The 20,516-nt window shown below is 54.9% G+C and overlaps 1 protein-coding gene across 1 annotated transcript in view; it reads right to left on the bottom strand.

The window, feature by feature from the left end:
• Nucleotides 1-20,516, bottom strand: part of LOC117973198 (neurogenic locus notch homolog protein 2-like) — a 44,885-nt gene that overhangs the window by 19,716 nt on the left and 4,653 nt on the right. Inside the window, exons 2-11 of the mRNA XM_059035256.1 lie at nt 13,038-13,119; nt 5,940-6,205; nt 5,208-5,549; nt 3,698-3,820; nt 3,041-3,274; nt 2,223-2,378; nt 1,845-2,030; nt 1,467-1,580; nt 1,101-1,214; nt 18-251 (exon numbers count right to left, since the gene is read on the bottom strand). Of these exons, the coding sequence (XP_058891239.1) occupies nt 18-251; nt 1,101-1,214; nt 1,467-1,580; nt 1,845-2,030; nt 2,223-2,378; nt 3,041-3,274; nt 3,698-3,820; nt 5,208-5,549; nt 5,940-6,205; nt 13,038-13,119 (1,851 nt within the window). The remainder of the gene's footprint in view (nt 1-17; nt 252-1,100; nt 1,215-1,466; nt 1,581-1,844; nt 2,031-2,222; nt 2,379-3,040; nt 3,275-3,697; nt 3,821-5,207; nt 5,550-5,939; nt 6,206-13,037; nt 13,120-20,516) is intronic.

Below are 20,516 nucleotides of genomic sequence, written 5' to 3'. Positions count from 1 at the left end.
CAGCAAGGGGCTCTCACCGGAGGTGCCTGGCAGGCAGTTGCACTGGTACTTGTTGACCAGATCGATGCAGCGGCCCTCGTTCTGGCAGGGGCTGCTCTGGCACTCGTTGACCTGCTCACTGCAGATGGGTCCCATGTAGCCCGGGTCACACACACACGTGTAGGTGGCAATGCCATCCTGGCAGTGCCCGTAGTGGCAGGGCTCCGGATCGCAGTCATTGATGTTCCCCTCACACAGCATGCCAGTGAACCCTGCAGAGAGACAAGGGCTTTCAATACAGCACAGACACCTGCACAGAGACAAGGGCTTTCAATACAGCACAGACACCTGCAGAGACACACACACAGCCTGCAACAGAACGAGCACAGAGTCAGACACATACACACAGAGACACACACAGACACAGACACACACAGCCTCTGCGCAGTCACACTCGTAGCCGTGTCTCTTACCCTCTGCTCAGTCACACTAATAGCCGTGTCTCTTAGCCTCTGCTCAGTCACACTCGTAGCTGTGTCTCTCAGCCTCTGTGCAGTCACACTCGTAGCTGCATCTCTCAGCCTCTGCTCAGTCACACTCGTAGCTGCGTCTCTTACCCTCTGCGCAGTCACACTCGTAGCCGTGTCTCTTAGCCTCTGCTCAGTCACACTCGTAGCTGCGTCTCTTACCCTCTGCTCAGTCACACTCGTAGCCGTGTCTCTTACCCTCTGCTCAGTCACACTAATAGCCGTGTCTCTTAGCCTCTGCTCAGTCACACTCGTAGCTGTGTCTCTTACCCTCTGTGCAGTCACACTCGTAGCCTCATCTCTCAGCCTCTGCTCAGTCACACTAATAGCCGTGTCTCTTAGCCTCTGCTCAGTCACACTCGTAGCTGCGTCTCTTACCCTCTGCTCAGTCACACTCGTAGCCGTGTCTCTTACCCTCTGCTCAGTCACACTAATAGCCGTGTCTCTTAGCCTCTGCTCAGTCACACTCTAAGCCGTGTCTCTTAGCCTCTGCTCAGTCACACTCTAAGCCGTGTCTCTTACCCTCTGCTCAGTCACACTAATAGCCGTGTCTCTTAGCCTCTGCTCAGTCACACTCGTAGCTGCGTCTCTTACCCTCTGCGCAGTCACACTCGTATCCGTTGGGTCGGTCGATGCACTTGGCTCCGTTGTGGCACGGCGTGCTCGCACACTCATCGATGTCCACCTGGCACACCACACCACTGAAGCCTAAAAGAGAAGCCACACTGAAACCACACTGGCCAGCTTTGAGCTGACACACTGATCTTAAACATTCCTTCTTACTTCTGCACCATGACTGTTTTTAATGATACTTCATGCAAACTTCCAGGGTGTGATGCCTGCTTGAATTAAGCTCTAATTAAATTAATAGCTGAAACTACACACATGCACACACACACACACACACGCACGCACACGGACACACACACACATGCACACACTAGACGGAAGTGGTCTCACCTGGCGGGCAGTCACAGATGAACCTGTTGACCTGGTCGGTGCACCGACCACTGTTCAGGCACGGGTTACTCTGGCACTCGTCGATGTTCGTCTCACAGTGCAGCCCGATGAACCCTGCAGAGAGAGAGAGAGACAGGCAGCTCAGAGACACACTGATACTGCACTGAGGAGACTGCACTGAGACCCAGAGACATGCTGATACTGCACTGAGGAGACTGCACTGAGACTCAGAGACACGTTGATACTGCACTGAGGAGACTGCACTGAGACTCAGAGACACACTGATACTGCCCTGAGGAGACTGCACTGAGACTCAGACACGCTGATACTGCACTGAGGAGACTGCACTGAGGCTCACAGACAGACAGGCTCTCTCACCTGGCATACAGATGCAGGTGAACTCTCCGATCTGGTCCAGGCAGGTGGCGTCGTTCTGGCAGGGCATGGAGATGCACTCGTTGACGTCAGCCTCGCAGCGCGGCCCGGCGTAGCCGAGCGCACAGTCGCAGCGGAACGAGCCGTCCGTGTTCACACAGCGGCCGCCGTGCTCACAGGGGTTCGAGTCTGCAGCAACACACACGTCAGGGGAGTGAAACACACCTTCATTTAGGATATACAGACCCATTCAAAGAGCAACATGAAAATACACAGGGCAGAGGAAGATTACAAACAACAACAACAGTAATCAAATGGAACAGCTCCACCCAATGTGACGGCAGCATGTTCTCCTGGCCCCTGGAGCTGTAGTTCACTTACTCATGGTGCATTCATCGATGTCCTCTGTGCAGGCGGCTCCTTTGAACCCCGAGGGGCAGGTGCAGATGTACTGCCCGTTTAGGGGGTTGGTGTCACACATCGACTCCTCCTGGCAGGGGTTGCTAATACAAGCATCTGCCACGTGGCACAGGAGACCTGGCACAGAAGGGAAGGAGAAGCGTGTGAGCAGCATGGAATAGCGGGTTCTGGGTTCACAGTGTTTGAAATGGGTTAGCACTGACCTGGAAACATCAAGGGTTACAGCCCAGACTATCTCTAGTTCTGAACCCAGTTCAGTGTCGCTGGATCCAGGTAAAGACTGAAGCATTGAGAGCTGAAACTGATCTGCTTTGGGTTGCGCACAGCTGCTAGGAGCTGTGAGCAACCCAGAGGATGTCAGAACGACTTTTACACTGAATTAGGATCAAGTCTATGTGCCTCCCCGTCTTCCTGTCTCCCGCGTGCCCCCGTCTCCCGCTGTGCCTCAGTCTCCTGTGTGCCTCCCCGTCTTCCGCGTGCCTCCGTGTCTCCCGCTGTGCCTCCCCGTCTCCCGCGTGCCTCCCCGTCTCCCGCGTGCCTCCCCGTCTCCCGCTGTGCCTCCCCGTCTCCCGCTGTGCCTCCCCGTCTCCCGCTGTGCCTCCCCGTCTCCCGCTGTGCCTCCCCGTCTCCCGCTGTGCCTCCCCGTCTCCCGCTGTGCCTCCCCGTCTCCCGCTGTGCCTCCCCGTCTCCCGCTGTGCCTCCCCGTCTCCCGCGTGCCTCCGTGTCTCCCGCTGTGCCTCCCCGTCTCCCGCGTGCCTCCCTGTCTCCCGCGTGCCTACCCGTTTTGCCCACGGGGCAGTTGCAGACGAAGGATGCCACGCGGTCGATGCATGTGGACCCCGCTGCACAGGCTGCAGTGGCGCAGTCATCGATGTTCTTGCTGCAGTCGTCGCCGCTCCAGCCGTTGACGCAGACGCAGCTGTAGCTGCCTTGCCGGTTGCTGCAGGTCCCTCCGTTCTGACAGGCGTTGGGCTGCAGCCTGCACTCGTCCACATCCTCTGTGCAGAACTGACCTGGAGCAGCAGAGACACAGGGTCAGGGCAGGGGGCGCTCTCCTTCACAGTATCAACATTAACAATGCATTAGAGCTGCTCTCTAACTAAAAACAACGAAACAGTCCATTCAGGCTGGCTCTGATGTGCCTGTCCAGAGAGGTGTATGGAGGGGATTGTCCTGTCCCAGTGACCCTGCAGTGAGTGTATGGAGGGGATTGTCCTGTCCCAGTGACCCTGCAGTGAGGTGTATGGAGGGGATTGTCCTGTCCCAGTGACCCTGCAGTGAGTGTATGGAGGGGATTGTCCTGTCCCAGTGACCCTGCAGTGAGGTGTATGGAGGGGATTGTCCTGTCCCAGTGACCCTGCAGTGAGTGTATGGAGGGGATTGTCCTGTCCCAGTGACCCTGCAGTGAGGTGTATGGAGGGGACTGTCCTGCTCACCTGTCCACTCCGGGGGACACTGGCAGTTGTAGGTGTTCACTCCGTCCACACAGGTCCCCCCATTCTGGCAGCGGTGCTGCGGGCAGTCATCAATGTTCCTTTCACAGTCCGTCCCATTGAAACCTGCAACCAAGAGAGAGACAGGAGAGAGACAGGAGAGCCGGGGTGAGAGAGAGGAGAGAGCCGGGGTGAGAGAGAGAGGAGAGAGCCGGGGTGAGAGAGAGGAGCTTCTCCAATGAGCATGACTAGAAACCCAGAGCGCAGAGGCCCCCTCAATCTACAAACATCAACCAGAACCGAGACCCCTCCCTGTGCCTCAGTCCTGCTGCACTGCTGAAGAGGAAGCGCAACCCACGATGGGATAAAACCAGTATATATCACATAACTGCCGCCTGCACTTCTTATAGGAACGAGACTGCTATAGAGAGACATATAGGATAGATATGGAAATCCTTCCTGGTCTACTGAAGCATCCCCCAGGCGTCCTGTTTATTCACACACACACACACACATGGTGCCCTTGCTGTAGTATGGAGTCTGATCATCCAAACTGAAACTACACTGAAAAGGAAACTGCATGCGAGTCAATACACTTCAGAGCTGAACAGCAGCCAGCAAACTAAACCAACAAGTCTGGATTCCAGGAAAATAACAAGGTCATCTCAGTCCCTGCTGTGTGCAGAGTGGCAGCCCTCCTCCTTCACTGGCCCTGCAGTGATGCTGTGCTGCCCCCTCCTCCTTCACTGGCCCTGCAGGTGATGCTGTGCTGCCCCCTCCTCCTTCACTGGCCCTGCAGTGATGCTGTGCTGCCCCCCTCCTCCTTCACTGACCCTGCAGTGATGCTGTGCTGCCCCCCTCCTCCTTCACTGGCCCTGCACAGTGGCTGTGTTGCTCCCCTCCTCCTTCACTGGCCCTGCAGAGTGGCTGTGCTGCCCCCCTCCTCCTTCACTGGCCCTGCAGAGTGGCTGTGCTGCCCCCCTCCTCCTTCACTGGCCCTGCAGAGAGGCTCTGCTGCCCACCTCCTCCTTCACTGTCCCCAGAGCACGTGGCAGACAGCAGGGCGAGGCAGCTGCTCGGGATTCAGGAGCTAACAGCAGCTTTGATTATCCGCTCTCGCTGCCGAGTGCTTCCTTTGCTGCCGCTGCCTGTTTCCTGTGTAAGTGTGCCGGCCAAACAAAGCGACTGCGTGTCACAGCACTTCTTTAAACAGGTCACGTTAATGTTCCTCCGCACGCGCTGGCAGGGCAGCAGGGCTAACCTGCCCAGGGGGGCTGGCTCTGGGGGGGCAGCATGCCACATGGTTTTCAATGTCTAATATTCTACCAACAGTACAACACCAAGCCCTCTATGGGACCCTGTGTCTGTGCTGTGGGGACTCTTTGATTACTCCTGTTGAATACCAGTAAGGGATCTATAATCTCCACTGTGCTAACGGGAGTTCAGTTTCACATGTAATCTGTAGCACCGTATCCCCTAACGACAGGAATGCGCGGGAGCCGAGGGCTCCTACCTGGCAGGCAGTTGCACTCGTAGGAGACGTCACTGGTGGGCCGGCAGGTGCCCCCGTTGAGGCAGGGGGAGGGTGCGCAGGGCACGTAGACGCTCTCACAGTGCTTCCCGCTGAAGCCCGGCTGACACTGGCAGCGGGCGCTCCCTGGCATGTTCACACACTGCCCCTTGTTCTGGCACAGCGCCGGCCTGGCTGCACACTCGTCGATGTCCGTCTGGCAGGTTGTCCCGGTATAGCCGGGGAGGCAGCTGCAGGTGAAGCGCTCCCTCGACAGTGCGGAGCAGGTGCCTCCGTGCTGGCAGGGCTGAGAGGCACAGGAGTCCACACGCTGGCAGCTCTTACCTGTGGAGGAAACACAACAGTGCCCAGTTAACAAAACAGCAGACATTTCACTGGAGGCTTCTGTTCCCAGCAGGTCCTGAAGCTGCATTATTAAAGCCAGCAAGGCTTCGGCTAGCAGGTAGGATTTCATGTATTTATCATGCAGGCTTACTTTGAAATCCTGTCGTGTTTTAGCTCCCTGAGATGGAGCTGGATACCAAAAGGGCCCGATAATCGTGTGCATGTGCTGGACTGTGCAAATGTGAACGTGAGCCGTTTCTGCTGTCCCGTGCCGGAGCACACTGGAGCTGCACAGTGCTGCTCCCCTTACCTGTCCAGCCGTGTGGACACACACACTCCCATCTGTCCAGGGCCATGCGTATGTCTATGTAGCAGTGCTGCTCCCCTTACCTGTCCAGCCGCGTGGACACACACACTCCCATCTGTCCTGGGTCAGGAGACGGCAGGTGCCCTGGTTGTGGCAGGGGTTCTGCGGGTAGCAGGCAGTGGGCTGGGGGGTCTCACAGATGGTTCCGGAGAAACCCAGGGGGCAGGTGCAGGACGTGCGGACCACACCCCCCGACACTGTTGCTGTGCAGTTGCCCCTGTTTCTGCACGTATCGGGCAGGCAAGTATCCTTGTGCTGGCAGTACTCCCCCAGGTAGCCTGCAGCACACCTGAGACACAATGAGAGTCCAAAGTTACTTTAACATTCAGGTTTTAATGTGCACAACCCCAGTGTGGAGCTGGGGCCTGGATCCCACCCTACAAACACAGCCGTGCCAACAGCACGACTCCACCAGCATGCTGCACAGCAGCCAGCCTCTCCAGGGGGAGTCTATCGGCTGCAGGCAGACAGACAAACAAAGAGACAGACAGAGACAGGCAGGCAGGCAGACAGACATGGCGAGGTCAGAGAGGGGTTAAAGATCTTGTGTTTTTCCTTTTTTATTAACTGCTAAAGGGAAGTCAGTGTTGTTCAGAACACAGTCACTGTCATTATTCAGTCACAGTGCAGAGACGCAGTCACTGTCATTATCCTGTGTATACCAACAGACTGTCCCATGACCTGGCAAAGTGCTCAGTGCATGCAGTACAGAGCCCAGAATCATACTGAAAGTGTCAGGCAGTGCTGATCCTGCAGTGAGTCAGGGGCACGGATATCCTGGGCGTGGGGACATTGCCCTTTGCAGTCTGCAATAGAGAATGTGTTCCAGGCTAAGGGTTAGAGGTAAAGAAGGGATTATCAAGGCTGCTGTACTGTCGTCGTTTCTGTTATTGTAATTGTTTCTTTCTCTCTTAATACTGTTAACATGGAAGGTCTCCCCTGCAGCCTGTGCTGCTGCAGACAGGGGTGTTAGGGTTAAGAGAAAGGATTCCTCAATCTCTGCAAACAGCTCAGCACAAAATGCACACTACTTTCAGGTGAAACAGCGAAACAGCATATGAATGCTGCTGGTCTTGAGTTGCACACTGGGGCCAGCAGTGGCTTCCTGACTTTATTAAAGCACCACAAACAGAACTGGAGCGAAGAGAGGGTTGAGCTCCCCAGTGAAAGCAGGGCCTGGCGCCTCACAGTGTGCACAGGAACTCATTCAAACAACAATCGCAATCCACCTGTGCCTTCTGTCTTTCTACTGTTCTGAGTCAGTGTGCGACTCAGGGGCGGCTGCTAACCCTTCCCCTATCCAGAAACCAGATCGCCTGGGCACAAAGCAGACCCACTCCACCATTGTCCCGGGACACTGGGCGGAGAGCCAGACTGTCGCCTGCCACTCGGAGCCCATTGTACCCACACTTCACACCTGAATCCAGGGCACTCAAACCGGTCCAGTCAGGTAATGGGAGGTGGTAATGTTAACCAGGAGGCTGAGGCAGGCACAGTTACTACGCCTGGATTGAACTCTCTATTGGGTCAGAAAGGCAGCCCTCAGCATGGAGCCCATCCCAGAGCAGCACAGGGAAGTGATCCAGTTCACACAGACATTCCTGAAGCCGTGCTCATAGATTCATGTAACAAAACATTGTCATCAATTAAATAACTCCTTTAAAATCAGACCCTGCCTAGCAATCCCTGTGCGTCCGTGTCTTATAACACAAAGAGGAGGCAGGACCCCCCCCCTCCCCCCCAAGAAACTCAAATAAATGAAAGCGGCCATTAATACCAGGTAGATCCTTCTATCCACAGCAGTGTGCCCCATTCAGACCTGGCAAACTGCACAACCGTTATCTGGAAAGCCACTTCAAAACAGCAGCAAGGTGCCCTTCAGACTGAGGAGAATGGATTCTGAACTCTGCAATCCATTCCTTTGTTTCCTGCAGCTGGGTTCTATTAAAACTCCTCTCTCTCTCTCTCTCTCTCTCTCTCTCTCTCTCTCTCTCTCTCTCTCTGAGTAAATATTATTCCCTCGAGGGGTCCAGGGAGGGTTTTGCTTCAGAGAGATCTGGAGCCGCTTCCGACACAAACATCGTCTGACCACCATCAGCTGGGTTTGCTTTTTCTGAAATAAAAAACACACACGCACCGACACACATGCACGCACTGACACACACACGCACGCGCGCACTGACACACACAGACACACACGCACTGACACACACGCGCGCGCGCACTGACACACACACGCACGCGCGCACTGACACACAGACGCACTGACACGCACTGACACACACGCACGCACTGACATACACACGCACGCGCGCACTGACACACACAGACACACACGCACTGACACACACGCACTGACACACACACACGCACTGACACGCACTGACACACACGCACGCACACTGACACACACAGACACACACGCACTGACACACACGCACTGACACACACAGACACACACGCACGCACGCACTGACACACACAGACACACACACGCATGCACAGACACACACACATGCACTGACACGCACTGACACACACGCACGCACTGACACACGCACGCACTGACACAGACAAACACACACGCACTGACACACAGACACACACGCACTGATACAGACACACACACACGCATTGACACAGACAAACACACGCACGCACTGACACACACACACGCACAAGCACTGACACACACACATGCACTGACACACACTGACACACACGCACGCACTGACACACACACGCACGCAAACGCGCGCTGACACAGACAAACACACACACGCACTGACACACACGCGCACGCACTGACACACACAGACACACACGCATTGACACAGACAAACACACGCACGCACTGACACACACACACATGCACTGACATATACGCACACACTGACACACGCACGCACTGACACAGACAAATACGCACGCGCGCACTGACACACATGTGCACGCACTGACACACACAGACACACACGCACTGATACAGACACACACACACGCACTGACACACAGACACACACGCATTGACACAGACAAACACACGCACGCACTGACACACACACACGCACAAGCACTGACACACACACATGCACTGACACGCACTGACACACACACGCACGCGCGCACTGACACGCGCACGCGCGCACTGACACACACACACGCACGCACTGACACACAAGCATGAATGCACAGACACACACTCCCCTTTCGCGGTGTTCTCTGTGGCAGTGTGAATGCTGTGCGGTGTTCTCTGTGGCAGTGTGAATGCTGTGTGGTGTTCTCTGTGGCAGTGTGAATGCTGTGTGGTGTTCTCTGTGGCAGTGTGAATGCTGTGTGGTGTTCTCTGTGGCAGTGTGAATGCTGTGCGGTGTTCTCGGTGGCAGTGTGAATGCTGTGCGGTGTTCTCGGTGGCAGTGTGAATGCTGTGCGGTGTTCTCGGTGGCAGTGTGAATGCTGTGCGGTGTTCTCTATGGCAGTGTGAATGCTGTACCATGTACCATACTGTAAATGTTTGAATTGTGGGCTGGATGAAGTAGGACTGTGGATTCTCTGCATTCCCTGGCACTCATTTCAACACACACTCTCTGGGGAACACGCCCACACTTCCTTTTCTAGTCTCTTCCCTTTTTTGCTTTGCTTGCATCTCAGAAACAATAAGGTAGTGAAAATGCAAAAAAATCTATATTTAAATACTACGTTTACTACAGTAGCAGTTTTTTTTTTTTTTTTTTAAAGCTACAACGTGAGATGCATTCTGGGATTTGTAGCTCCCTTTGCTTATGGTTTGTTGCTCTCATCCTCTGGATCTGTGTCCACTTTCCCATCGGAAAGTCCTGCTTGCGGTGTCAGTTCTGCACTCTGCTTCTATTCTTAGAACCCCTCCTCCCTCGAAACAGTGTCTTCAGCTTGTCTTCATTACTGCAGTCAAAGATCCAAACAAGACTCGCTGACATTCTCAGAGAGAGGGAGAGGAGAAGCAATCCAAAGTGAGGGTAGAGGGTTAGTGTAAGAAAGGAGGAGACAATAATACACTGAGAGAGACTCCCTCCCTTACAGTACCTGAAGTGATGCAGTGCTAACTCTCCCTCCTGTATCACTGTCCAGCCCAGCGTCTCTCCCTCCTGTATCACAGCCCAGCCCAGCGTCTCTCCCTCCTGTATCACTGCCCAGCGTCTCTCCCTCCTGTATCACTGCCCAGCGTCTCTCCCTCCTGTATCACTGCCCAGCGTCTCTCCCTCCTGTATCACTGCCCAGCGTCTCTCCCTCCTGTATCACTGCCCAGCGTCTCTCCCTCCTGTATCACTGCCCAGTGTCTCTCCCTCCTGTATCACTGCCCAGCGTCTCTCCCTCCTGTATCACTGCCCAGCGTCTCTCCCTCCTGTATCACTGCCCTGCCCAGCGTCTCTCCCTCCTGTATCACTGCCCAGCGTCTCTCCCTCCTGTATCACTGCCCAGCGTCTCTCCCTCCTGTATCACTGCCCAGCCCAGCGTCTCTCCCTCCTGTATCACTGCCCAGCGTCTCTCCCTCCTGTATCACTGCCCAGCCCAGCGTCTCTCCCTCCTGTATCACTGCCCAGCGTCTCTCCCTCCTGTATCACTGCCCAGCCCAGCGTCTCTCCCTCCTGTATCACTGCCCAGCCCAGCGTCTCTCCCTCCTGTATCACTGCCCAGCCCAGCGTCTCTCCCTCCTGTATCACTGCCCAGCGTCTCTCCCTCCTGTATCACTGCCCAGCCCAGCGTCTCTCCCTCCTGTATCACTGCCCAGCGTCTCTCCCTCCTGTATCACTGCCCAGCCCAGCGTCTCTCCCTCCTGTATCACTGCCCAGCGTCTCTCCCTCCTGTATCACTGCCCAGCGTCTCTCCCTCCTGTATCACTGCCCAGCGTCTCTCCCTCCTGTATCACTGCCCAGCCCAGCGTCTCTCCCTCCTGTATCACTGCCCAGCCCAGCGTCTCTCCCTCCTGTATCACTGCCCAGCATCTCTCCCTCCTGTATCACTGCCCAGCCCAGCGTCTCTCCCTCCTGTATCACTGCCCAGCGTCTCTCCCTCCTGTATCACTGCCCAGCGTCTCCCTCCTGTATTACTGCCCAGCCCAGCATCTCTCCTCTCCCATTGTGGAATGGATCCCTTTCATTTTGAATGTGTGTCACTGTGCCTCCCCCTGGCCTGTGTGAGTGACCCGGGGGGGGGGGGGGCTGACACACAGCTGGGTGTCACTCATCAAACATGCCAGGCCACACGTCACAGCAATCTCCCACATTTCACAGAAACATCTTAAACAAACAGAGGAGCCCTGGCAGGCAGGCAGGGAGACAGACAGGCAGGCAGGGAGAGAGACAGGCAGGCAGGCAGGGAGACAGCAGACAGGGAGACAGACAGGCAGGCAGACAGGCAGGCAGGGAGACAGACAGAAAGGGAGACAGACAGACAGGCAGAGTGTGGACTGAGTTTGAAGAGGAAGCCATCACTTCACCCGGTCTCGCCGCTCCAGTACAGTTACAAGGGCCAGGTAGCTTCTGGTATGAGAGCAGCAGTTAACAGATCTAACAAGTCTTATAAAGGCAGACTTACAGCTCTAATTAAAATGGGACAAACGCAAGCACTGTACAAGCCTTTCAGACTGCACTCCCATGAGCACGTTACTGGAACAGAGCTTTTTATAACGATCAACAAACTTTAAGAATTTACATGCTGGCCAAAAGTCACTGGCCACCAATGGCAGCACTGTTTACTGCACCCAATATAGTGTAATCTCAGCACTGTTTATTGCAATCAATACAGTTGGTTGTGTCGCGCTGAGCTCATCAGAGACAGGGGGAGACAGAGAGAGAGATAAAGAGGGGGAGAGGGACAGAGAGAGAGGGAGAGGGACAGAGAGAGAGGGGGAGAGGGACAGAGAGGGGGAGGGGGAGAGAGAGAGAGAGAGTTCATGTGGTCCACAGCCCCTGCGAGCCTCCACACAGTACAGAGCAGTGAATGAATCCGCCCTGTGATTCAAACCCTCTCCCCTGCCAGGGGCTTCCCATGAGCTCACCCTCGTGCAGCACAGAGAGGCTCCTCAGGTCGTTGACAGATCTTTCACAAAACACAGGATAAGAACGCAGCGCACTGCACACAGCGAGGGCTGAATAAACTGTAAACACCCATCCCAGCCAAAATCCTGAACCAAACGTGTGTCTCCAGCACTTCAAACAGATAGAACTGTCAGCGTTCTTCTCTGTTCTGAATGAAATCCTGTGAGAACTACAGGACAGAGAGCTTTACAATGTGAGGGCTAAATACAGAGCAGCCTAACCTGAGAGACAGAGAGGGGGAAAGAGAAAGTAACACAGAGAGATCTAGCAGGATCATCACTGTGAACACTTGCAGACACAGTTACTGAAGAACAGCTCCGAACAAACACAGACCTCGAAGGAGTGGGAAGAAGAAAGCCTCTGATCCACACACTGATTAAAACCCTGGGGATTAGGAGCTTGCTGCCATGCCCCTGTCATCAGAGGCGTGATGAGAACGGCAGCCCCTCAGTAACTGCACAAGCCCTTGTATTTACAACAGAACAGGCAGCGTGCGGGCTGGATTTACTGATTGAATCTCCTGTATTGCACAACGATTGTTGCTGTGCGACGGGCCCCTGCATTCCCGGAGCAGTGTGACTGTCCAGCCACTCCCCATTCATACACTGAGACACTGCTCACAGCCTGGGCACATTAATACAAAACGTGCACGAATCCCGGCTCCACACCCATCAGCTTGGAGTGCTCCGGGGCTGCAGCACCGGTCCAACAGCTTCTTAATCTGAAGCAATGCTCCCAGCAGCAGCTTACTGTTCTTCCAGCTTTCACTCTCCCTTCCTCGTAATGTCAAACTCCCTGGGGTGGCTCTCAGTCTGGCACAAAGTCAAACCCAAGGCTTGCAGCAGCGTCCCCCGGACCCACGCTAAGCCCTTGGTGTGATGGAGCTCACTCGTACAGTAAATACCAAAGCAGGCACAGCTACAATGGGGAGTGAATCCCAGCGGCACACCGAGTCTCGGGTTCCACTCTACAAGCCCCAGCTTGCTTTCTGACAATGCTACAGGACAGTACCAAACAACTCTGAATTCACAAGAGGGGTCTTACTTGCAGTATCCAGTGCCGTTGTTGTAGGGAATGCATTTCCCATCATTGATACAGGGCTCCTTCAATCCTCGACATTGCAGAGCTGAAAGAAACACAACAATGAGACTTCAGACATGCAGCCCATACAGCACAGTGCTACCAGCGTGTGTGTGACTGCGTGTGTGTGTGTGTGTAGTGTGTATGTTCTGTGTATGTACACGTGTGTGTGTGTGTGTACACCTCTGTGTGTGTGTATACGTGTGTGTGTACACGTGTGTGTGTACGTGTGTATACGTGTGAGTGTGTGTGTGTGTGCTGCGAGACAGAAAAGCATTCTTACAAACCCTGGAGATTAGCTGTCTTAAGACAGGGGTTATGAGCTCAGAAAAAGAGCCCAATTGTTCTGTGATTGAGTCACCTTGGAGATTTCAGCCCAGTCTAATTAGACTGCAAATCATGTTTTATTAGCAACCCTTTGTAGGGTGAGGAGCTCCCTGTTCCTGTGAGGCTGCATGTGATGCAGAAGCAGCAGTGAGTGATGCCTGCACTGTCAGGAATGTATGACGGGCTCTTCACAAGAGATCACAGTCCATGCCACAATAGGAGGAGATATCACGAGCAGCGTCCTGTAATTCACTCGTTTGTATTGCCCTCAGTGAGAACACAGCAAACAGTGAGCATGTTCACAACAATCACTTCAGCTCCTGCTGCACACTTTCACAAGACAACTCTTACAACACAAAATCTAACAGCAAACACTCCACATGTGAGGTCTGCAGTATTTTTGTAAGCAAATCTTTCTGGGGGTTATCTTACAGTCAGACCCCTCCTGCACCTCAGACAGGAAGCTCTGTTGCAGATACTAATCTCCAGGGAGGAGCAGCTGTAATTCAGAGTGAACTGTGTGCTGTGTGAACTCTTAATGGACATCCTTTCACAATGTGGAGTGCAGTGAATTCCTTGTAGCAATACAGTGCGAGCAGAGGTAGATCTCTGCCTGCCCAGCGCTGGAGGGTTCCCAGCATGCTCGCTGCTCAGCCCTCAACCCCCCGCCTCAGAGGAATGGACTGTGCCGGGCTGCGGGTGACATCATCACCCCGCCCCCCCACCGCCTCAGAGGAATGGACTGTGCCGGGCTGCGGGTGACATCACAGGCTCTGTACGAAGTGTTCTTTCAGTATGAGTGTAGCGCGTGGCAGACAGGAAGAGAAGTGCCTGCTTCCTGCACCCACCCCTCCTCCACACCCCGCTGCATTAACATCACACTCCAGTAAGATGCCAGGATCCAGAACAGAAACTGTACGCGGGTTTGAGGGTTTGCAAACTAGACCCAAGAGGATGTGCAGTAATGTGCAAATTTCATCAATTTCCAAACTGTCACGACACAGCACTGCTTCATAACAGCGAGCGTGGTGGATTTGGGGAGGGTCATAGCAAAGGACTTGCTCCTTCCTTCTATCACTCAGTTACCCAGCCCATCGAGTCCACACTGTGATGCCAGGTGAGGTCCAGGGAGGAACAGCAGTACAGCTAGCTAACCATTCCCTAACCCTGAGCACAGACTGCAGTGCTGATCCACACAGAGCCTAACCCTGAGCACAGACTGCAGTGCTGATCCACAGAGCCTGACCCCGAGCACAGACTGCAGTGCTGATCTACACAGAGACTAACCCTGAGCACAGACTGCAGTGCGGATCCACACAGAGCCTAACCCTGAGCACAGACTGCAGTGCGGATCCACACAGAGCCTAACCCTGAGCACAGACTGCAGTGCGGATCCACACAGAGCCTGACCCCGAGCACAGACTGCAGTGCGGATCCACACAGAGCCTAACCCCGAGCACAGACTGCAGTGCGGATCCACACAGAGCCTAACCCCGAGCACAGACTGCAGTGCGGATCCACACAGAGCCTAACCCTGAGCACAGACTGCAGTGCGGATCCACACAGAGCCTGACCCCGAGCACAGACTGCAGTGCGGATCCACACAGAGCCTGACCCCGAGCACAGACTGCAGTGCGGATCCACACAGAGCCTAACCCTGAGCACAGACTGCAGTGCTGATCCACACAGAGCCTGACCCCGAGCACAGACTGCAGTGCTGATCCACACAGAGCCTAACCCCGAGCACAGACTGCAGTGCGGATCCACACAGAGCCTGACCCCGAGCACAGACTGCAGTGCGGATCCACACAGAGCCTGACCCCGAGCACAGACTGCAGTGCGGATCCACACAGAGCCTGACCCCGAGCACAGACTGCAGTGCGGATCCACACAGAGCCTAACCCCGAGCACAGACTGCAGTGCTGATCCACACAGAGCCTAACCCTGAGCACAGACTGCAGTGCGGATCCACACAGAGCCTGACCCCGAGCACAGACTGCAGTGCGGATCCACACAGAGCCTGACCCCGAGCACAGACTGCAGTGCGGATCCACACAGAGCCTAATCCCGAGCACAGACTGCAGTGCTGATCTACACAGAGACTAACCCTGAGCACAGACTGCAGTGCGGATCCACACAGAGCCTAATCCCGAGCACAGACTGCAGTGCGGATCCACACAGAGCCTAATCCCGAGCACAGACTGCAGTGCGGATCCACACAGAGCCTGACCCCGAGCACAGACTGCAGTGCTGATCCACACAGAGCCTAACCCCGAGCACAGACTGCAGTGCGGATCCACACAGAGCCTAACCCCGAGCACAGACTGCAGTGCTGATCCACACAGAGCCTAACCCCGAGCACAGAGTGCAGTGCGGAGCCACACAGAGCCTAACCCCGAGCACAGACTGCAGTGCGGATCCACACAGAGCCTGACCCCGAGCACAGACTGCAGTGCGGATCCACACAGAGCCTAATCCCGAGCACAGACTGCAGTGCGGATCCACACAGAGCCTAATCCCGAGCACAGACTGCAGTGCGGATCCACACAGAGCCTGACCCCGAGCACAGACTGCAGTGCGGATCCACACAGAGCCTGACCCCGAGCACAGACTGCAGTGCGGATCCACACAGAGCCTAACCCTGAGCACAGACTGCAGTGCTGATCCACACAGAGCCTGACCCCGAGCACAGACTGCAGTGCTGATCCACACAGAGCCTAACCCCGAGCACAGACTGCAGTGCGGATCCACACAGAGCCTGACCCCGAGCACAGACTGCAGTGCGGATCCACACAGAGCCTGACCCCGAGCACAGACTGCAGTGCGGATCCACACAGAGCCTGACCCCGAGCACAGACTGCAGTGCGGATCCACACAGAGCCTAACCCCGAGCACAGACTGCAGTGCGGATCCACACAGAGCCTGACCCCGAGCACAGACTGCAGTGCGGATCCACACAGAGCCTGACCCCGAGCACAGACTGCAGTGCTGATCCACACAGAGCCTAACCCTGAGCACAGACTGCAGTGCTGATCCACACAGAGCCTAACCCTGAGCACAGACTGCAGTGCGGATCCACACAGAGCCTGACCCCGAGCACAGACTGCAGTGCTGATCCACACAGAGCCTAACCCTGAGCACAGACTGCAGTGCGGATCCACACAGAGCCTGACCCCGAGCACAGACTGCAGTGCTGATCCACACAGAGCCTGACCCCGAGCACAGACTGCAGTGCTGATCCACACAGAGCCTAACCCCGAGCATAGACTGCAGTGCGGAGCCACACAGAGCCTAACCCCGAGCACAGACTGCAGTGCGGATCCACACAGAGCCTGACCCCGAGCACAGACTGCAGTGCTGATCCACACAGAGCCTAACCCCGAGCACAGACTGCAGTGCTGATCCACACAGAGCCTGACCCCGAGCACAGACTGCAGTGCTGATCCACACAGAGCCTGACCCCGAGCACAGACTGCAGTGCGGATCCACACAGAGCCTGACCCCGAGCACAGAGTGCAGTGCGGATCCACACAGAGCCTGACCCCGAGCACAGACTGCAGTGCTGATCCACACAGAGCCTAACCCCGAGCACAGACTGCAGTGCGGAGCCACACAGAGCCTAACCCCGAGCACAGACTGCAGTGCTGATCCACACAGAGCCTAACCCCGAGCACAGACTGCAGTGCTGATCCACACAGAGCCTAACCCTGAGCACAGACTGCAGTGCGGATCCACACAGAGCCTGACCCCGAGCACAGACTGCAGTGCGGATCCACACAGAGCCTGACCCCGAGCACAGACTGCAGTGCTGATCCACACAGAGCCTAACCCCGAGCACAGACTGCAGTGCTGATCCACACAGAGCCTAACCCTGAGCACAGACTGCAGTGCGGATCCACACAGAGCCTGACCCCGAGCACAGACTGCAGTGCTGATCCACACAGAGCCTAACCCCGAGCACAGACTGCAGTGCGGATCCACACAGAGCCTGACCCCGAGCACAGACTGCAGTGCGGAGCCACACAGAGCCTGACCCCGAGCACAGACTGCAGTGCTGATCCACACAGAGCCTAACCCCGAGCACAGACTGCAGTGCGGAGCCACACAGGGAGGAAGAGGAACTCAACAGCTTCACATCAATACAAACATGTGCTTCTTTTTGGAGTAACAGAAAAGTCCAGCACAGCACTTGCCAGGTTTCTTCCGGAGTTCTCTGAATAAGCTGCCATTGTGGGATGTATTCAGAAGCTGCAGATTCACTTTCTGCACACTATTGTGGCTCTACGTCTGCAATTAAAATGAATTCTGACTCCAGATCCCCTCCCACACGGGCTCCTGTGCGTTGTGCTGAGAAAGAGCAGCCTTCTTCTAACTGCAGGTGACAATGTCATTCTGTACAGGCTCTCAGATTCAGGTTGTGGGGACTTGCTTACTCCTCTTACTAATCTCTAATCCTGGGTTAGGGAGCTTCTTTGTTTTGAATATACACTGAAGCTCATCATATTGCCTAGTGAGGGGATTGTTATTTTCCCTTTTAATTCTGCCTTCGGTCCAACCAGGACAATAGCAGCCAGGCTGCCAAGCTCTGAGCTCACCCTGTGATGTCACCTCCAAAACGCAGGTGCACTTACAGTAGAGTAGAGACACAAACACTGCATCCAGCCCTCCTGCACTGTAGCACACTGCCACACAATCACCAAGTCTATCTGCACAGCGTCCAGCCCTCCTGCACACTGCCACACAATCACCAAGTCTATCTGCACAGCGTCCAGCCCTCCTGCACACTGCCACACAATCACCAAGTCTATCTGCACAGCGTCCAGCCCTCCTGCACACTGCCACACAATCACCAAGTCTATCTGCACAGCGTCCAGCCCTCCTGCACACTGCCACACAATCACCAAGTCTATCTGCACAGCGTCCAGCCCTCCTGCACACTGCCACACAATCACCAAGTCTATCTGCACAGCGTCCAGCCCTCCTGCACACTGCCACACAATCACCAAGTCTATCTGCACAGCGTCCAGCCCTCCTGCACACTGCCACACAATCACCAAGTCTATCTGCACAGCGTCCAGCCTTTAACCTCCTTCGAATGAGACCTTCGAACGAGACGTAAAACTGAGGTCCTGTTGTAAATGCCTCTGCAGCAGCAGTTGTGATACAGAGTTCACCCCCCAAGTCTCTGTAAGTCGCTTTGGATAAAAGTGTCTGCTAAATGACTAAATAATAATACTCAAAGGAGGGATAGTAAAACACAAGAAATATTTCATGAAAAGCAAGTGTGTGCAAGAAGTGTGGAATTGGATGTAAATGTGAAGTGTGATGAGTTAGAGAATGGGAGTGGAGCAGAGCAGAGGCCATCAGGATTTCATTAACGCTGCTTCACTTCCCCCACCCGCCTCCCAGGCAGCCAGCCATGACATCACCAGCCAGATGTGCGCTGTGTTTAAACAGCTCTGATCATGGGAACTGAGACAAACACTCCGCTCCCAAAAAGAGCGCGGTGCAGTCCAGAGAGCGCGGGCGGTGCAGTCCACAGAGAGCGTGGTGCAGTCCACAGAGAGCGCGGTGCAGTCCAGAGAGCGCGGTGCAGTCCAGAGAGAGCGCGGTGCAGTCCACAGAGAGCATGGTGCAGTCCACAGAGAGCACGGTGCAGTCCAGAGAGCACAGTGCAGTCCAGAGAGAGCGTGGTGCAGTCCACAGAGAGCGCGGTGCAGTCCACAGAGAGCGCGGTGCAGTCCACAGAGAGCACGGTGCAGTCCAGAGAGCACAGTGCAGTCCAGAGAGTGCGCGCGGTGCAGTCCACAGAGAGCGCGGTGCAGTCCACAGAGAGCACGGTGCAGTCCAGAGAGCACAGTGCAGTCCAGAGAGTGCGCGCGGTGCAGTCCACAGAGAGCGCGGTGCAGTCCACAGAGAGCGCGGTGCAGTCCACAGAGAGCACGGTGCAGTCCAGAGAGCACGGTGCAGTCCAGAGAGCACGGTGCAGTCCAGAGAGCACAGTGCAGTCCACAGAGAGCGCGGTGCAGTCCACAGAGAGCGCGGTGCAGTCCAGAGAGCACGGTGCAGTCCAGAGAGCACAGTGCAGTCCACAGAGAGCGCGGTGCAGTCCACAGAGAGCGCGGTGCAGTCCAGAGAGCACGGTGCAGTCCAGAGAGCACGGTGCAGTCCACAGAGAGCGCGGTGCAGTCCACAGAGAGCGCGGTGCAGTCCACAGAGAGCGCGGTGCAGTCCACAGAGAGCGCGGTGCAGTCCAGAGAGCACGGTGCAGTCCAGAGAGCACGGTGCAGTCCACAGAGAGCGCGGTGCAGTCCACAGAGAGCGCGGTGCAGTCCAGAGAGCGCGGTGCAGTCCAGAGAGCGCGGTGCAGTCCAGAGAGCGCGGTGCAGTCCAGAGAGCACGGTGCAGTCCACAGAGAGCGCGGTGCAGTGCTGAGAGCGCAGTGCAGTGCTGAGAGAGCGCAGTGCAGTTACTAACTGTTAGGGATGTCACAGTTCCTAATCTTCACATTTATATAAGCTCATCAACATTCAGGTAAAGGTACCTCTTAATCTATGCGGGTAATCACCGTCAGGAGTACAGTGTACAAAGTTTTGCATCCCCCTATAGAATTAACTCATTTTACTTCATAAAGTCGACTGAAACCTGCTGAATAATGTTACATTAACATATTGAATTACACACCGCTTTGTAGTTTTCCATAAACTGACAATTGTAAAATGTGACATTTCAAAATCAAACTGTGCTACTACTATTATGGCTTCCGGTAGACTTTTGCAATATCATTTTGTAGATTCTTTGACTACATTTTTATCTGAATTTGGTGATTTTCTATCGTTCCTTCTTCCAGCTATGATCGAATTCTTCTGTTTGGTGATGAAAGAGCCCAGTAGAACCTACCAGACCTATCCTGGTTATTTCTGATTCCTTGTGTCCAGTGACCTTCACAGGTTTAAGTGATATAGCCATGCATATTAACTACCTGGATTCTTGAGCCTATTCCAGCTAAATTATTGAAAGAAATATTTTGTTCTCTTAATACATATATTCTTAATGTTATTAATGGCTCACTTTCTTCTGGGCTAGTTCCATCGGCTCTTAAGGTAGCTGTCATAA

This window comes from Acipenser ruthenus, chromosome 12 (genome assembly GCF_902713425.1).
Source record: "Acipenser ruthenus chromosome 12, fAciRut3.2 maternal haplotype, whole genome shotgun sequence".
Classification (NCBI taxonomy): domain Eukaryota; kingdom Metazoa; phylum Chordata; class Actinopteri; order Acipenseriformes; family Acipenseridae; genus Acipenser; species Acipenser ruthenus.
The sequence above is the reverse complement of the archived record's forward strand: the minus strand, read 5'-3'. Positions and strand labels throughout refer to the sequence as shown.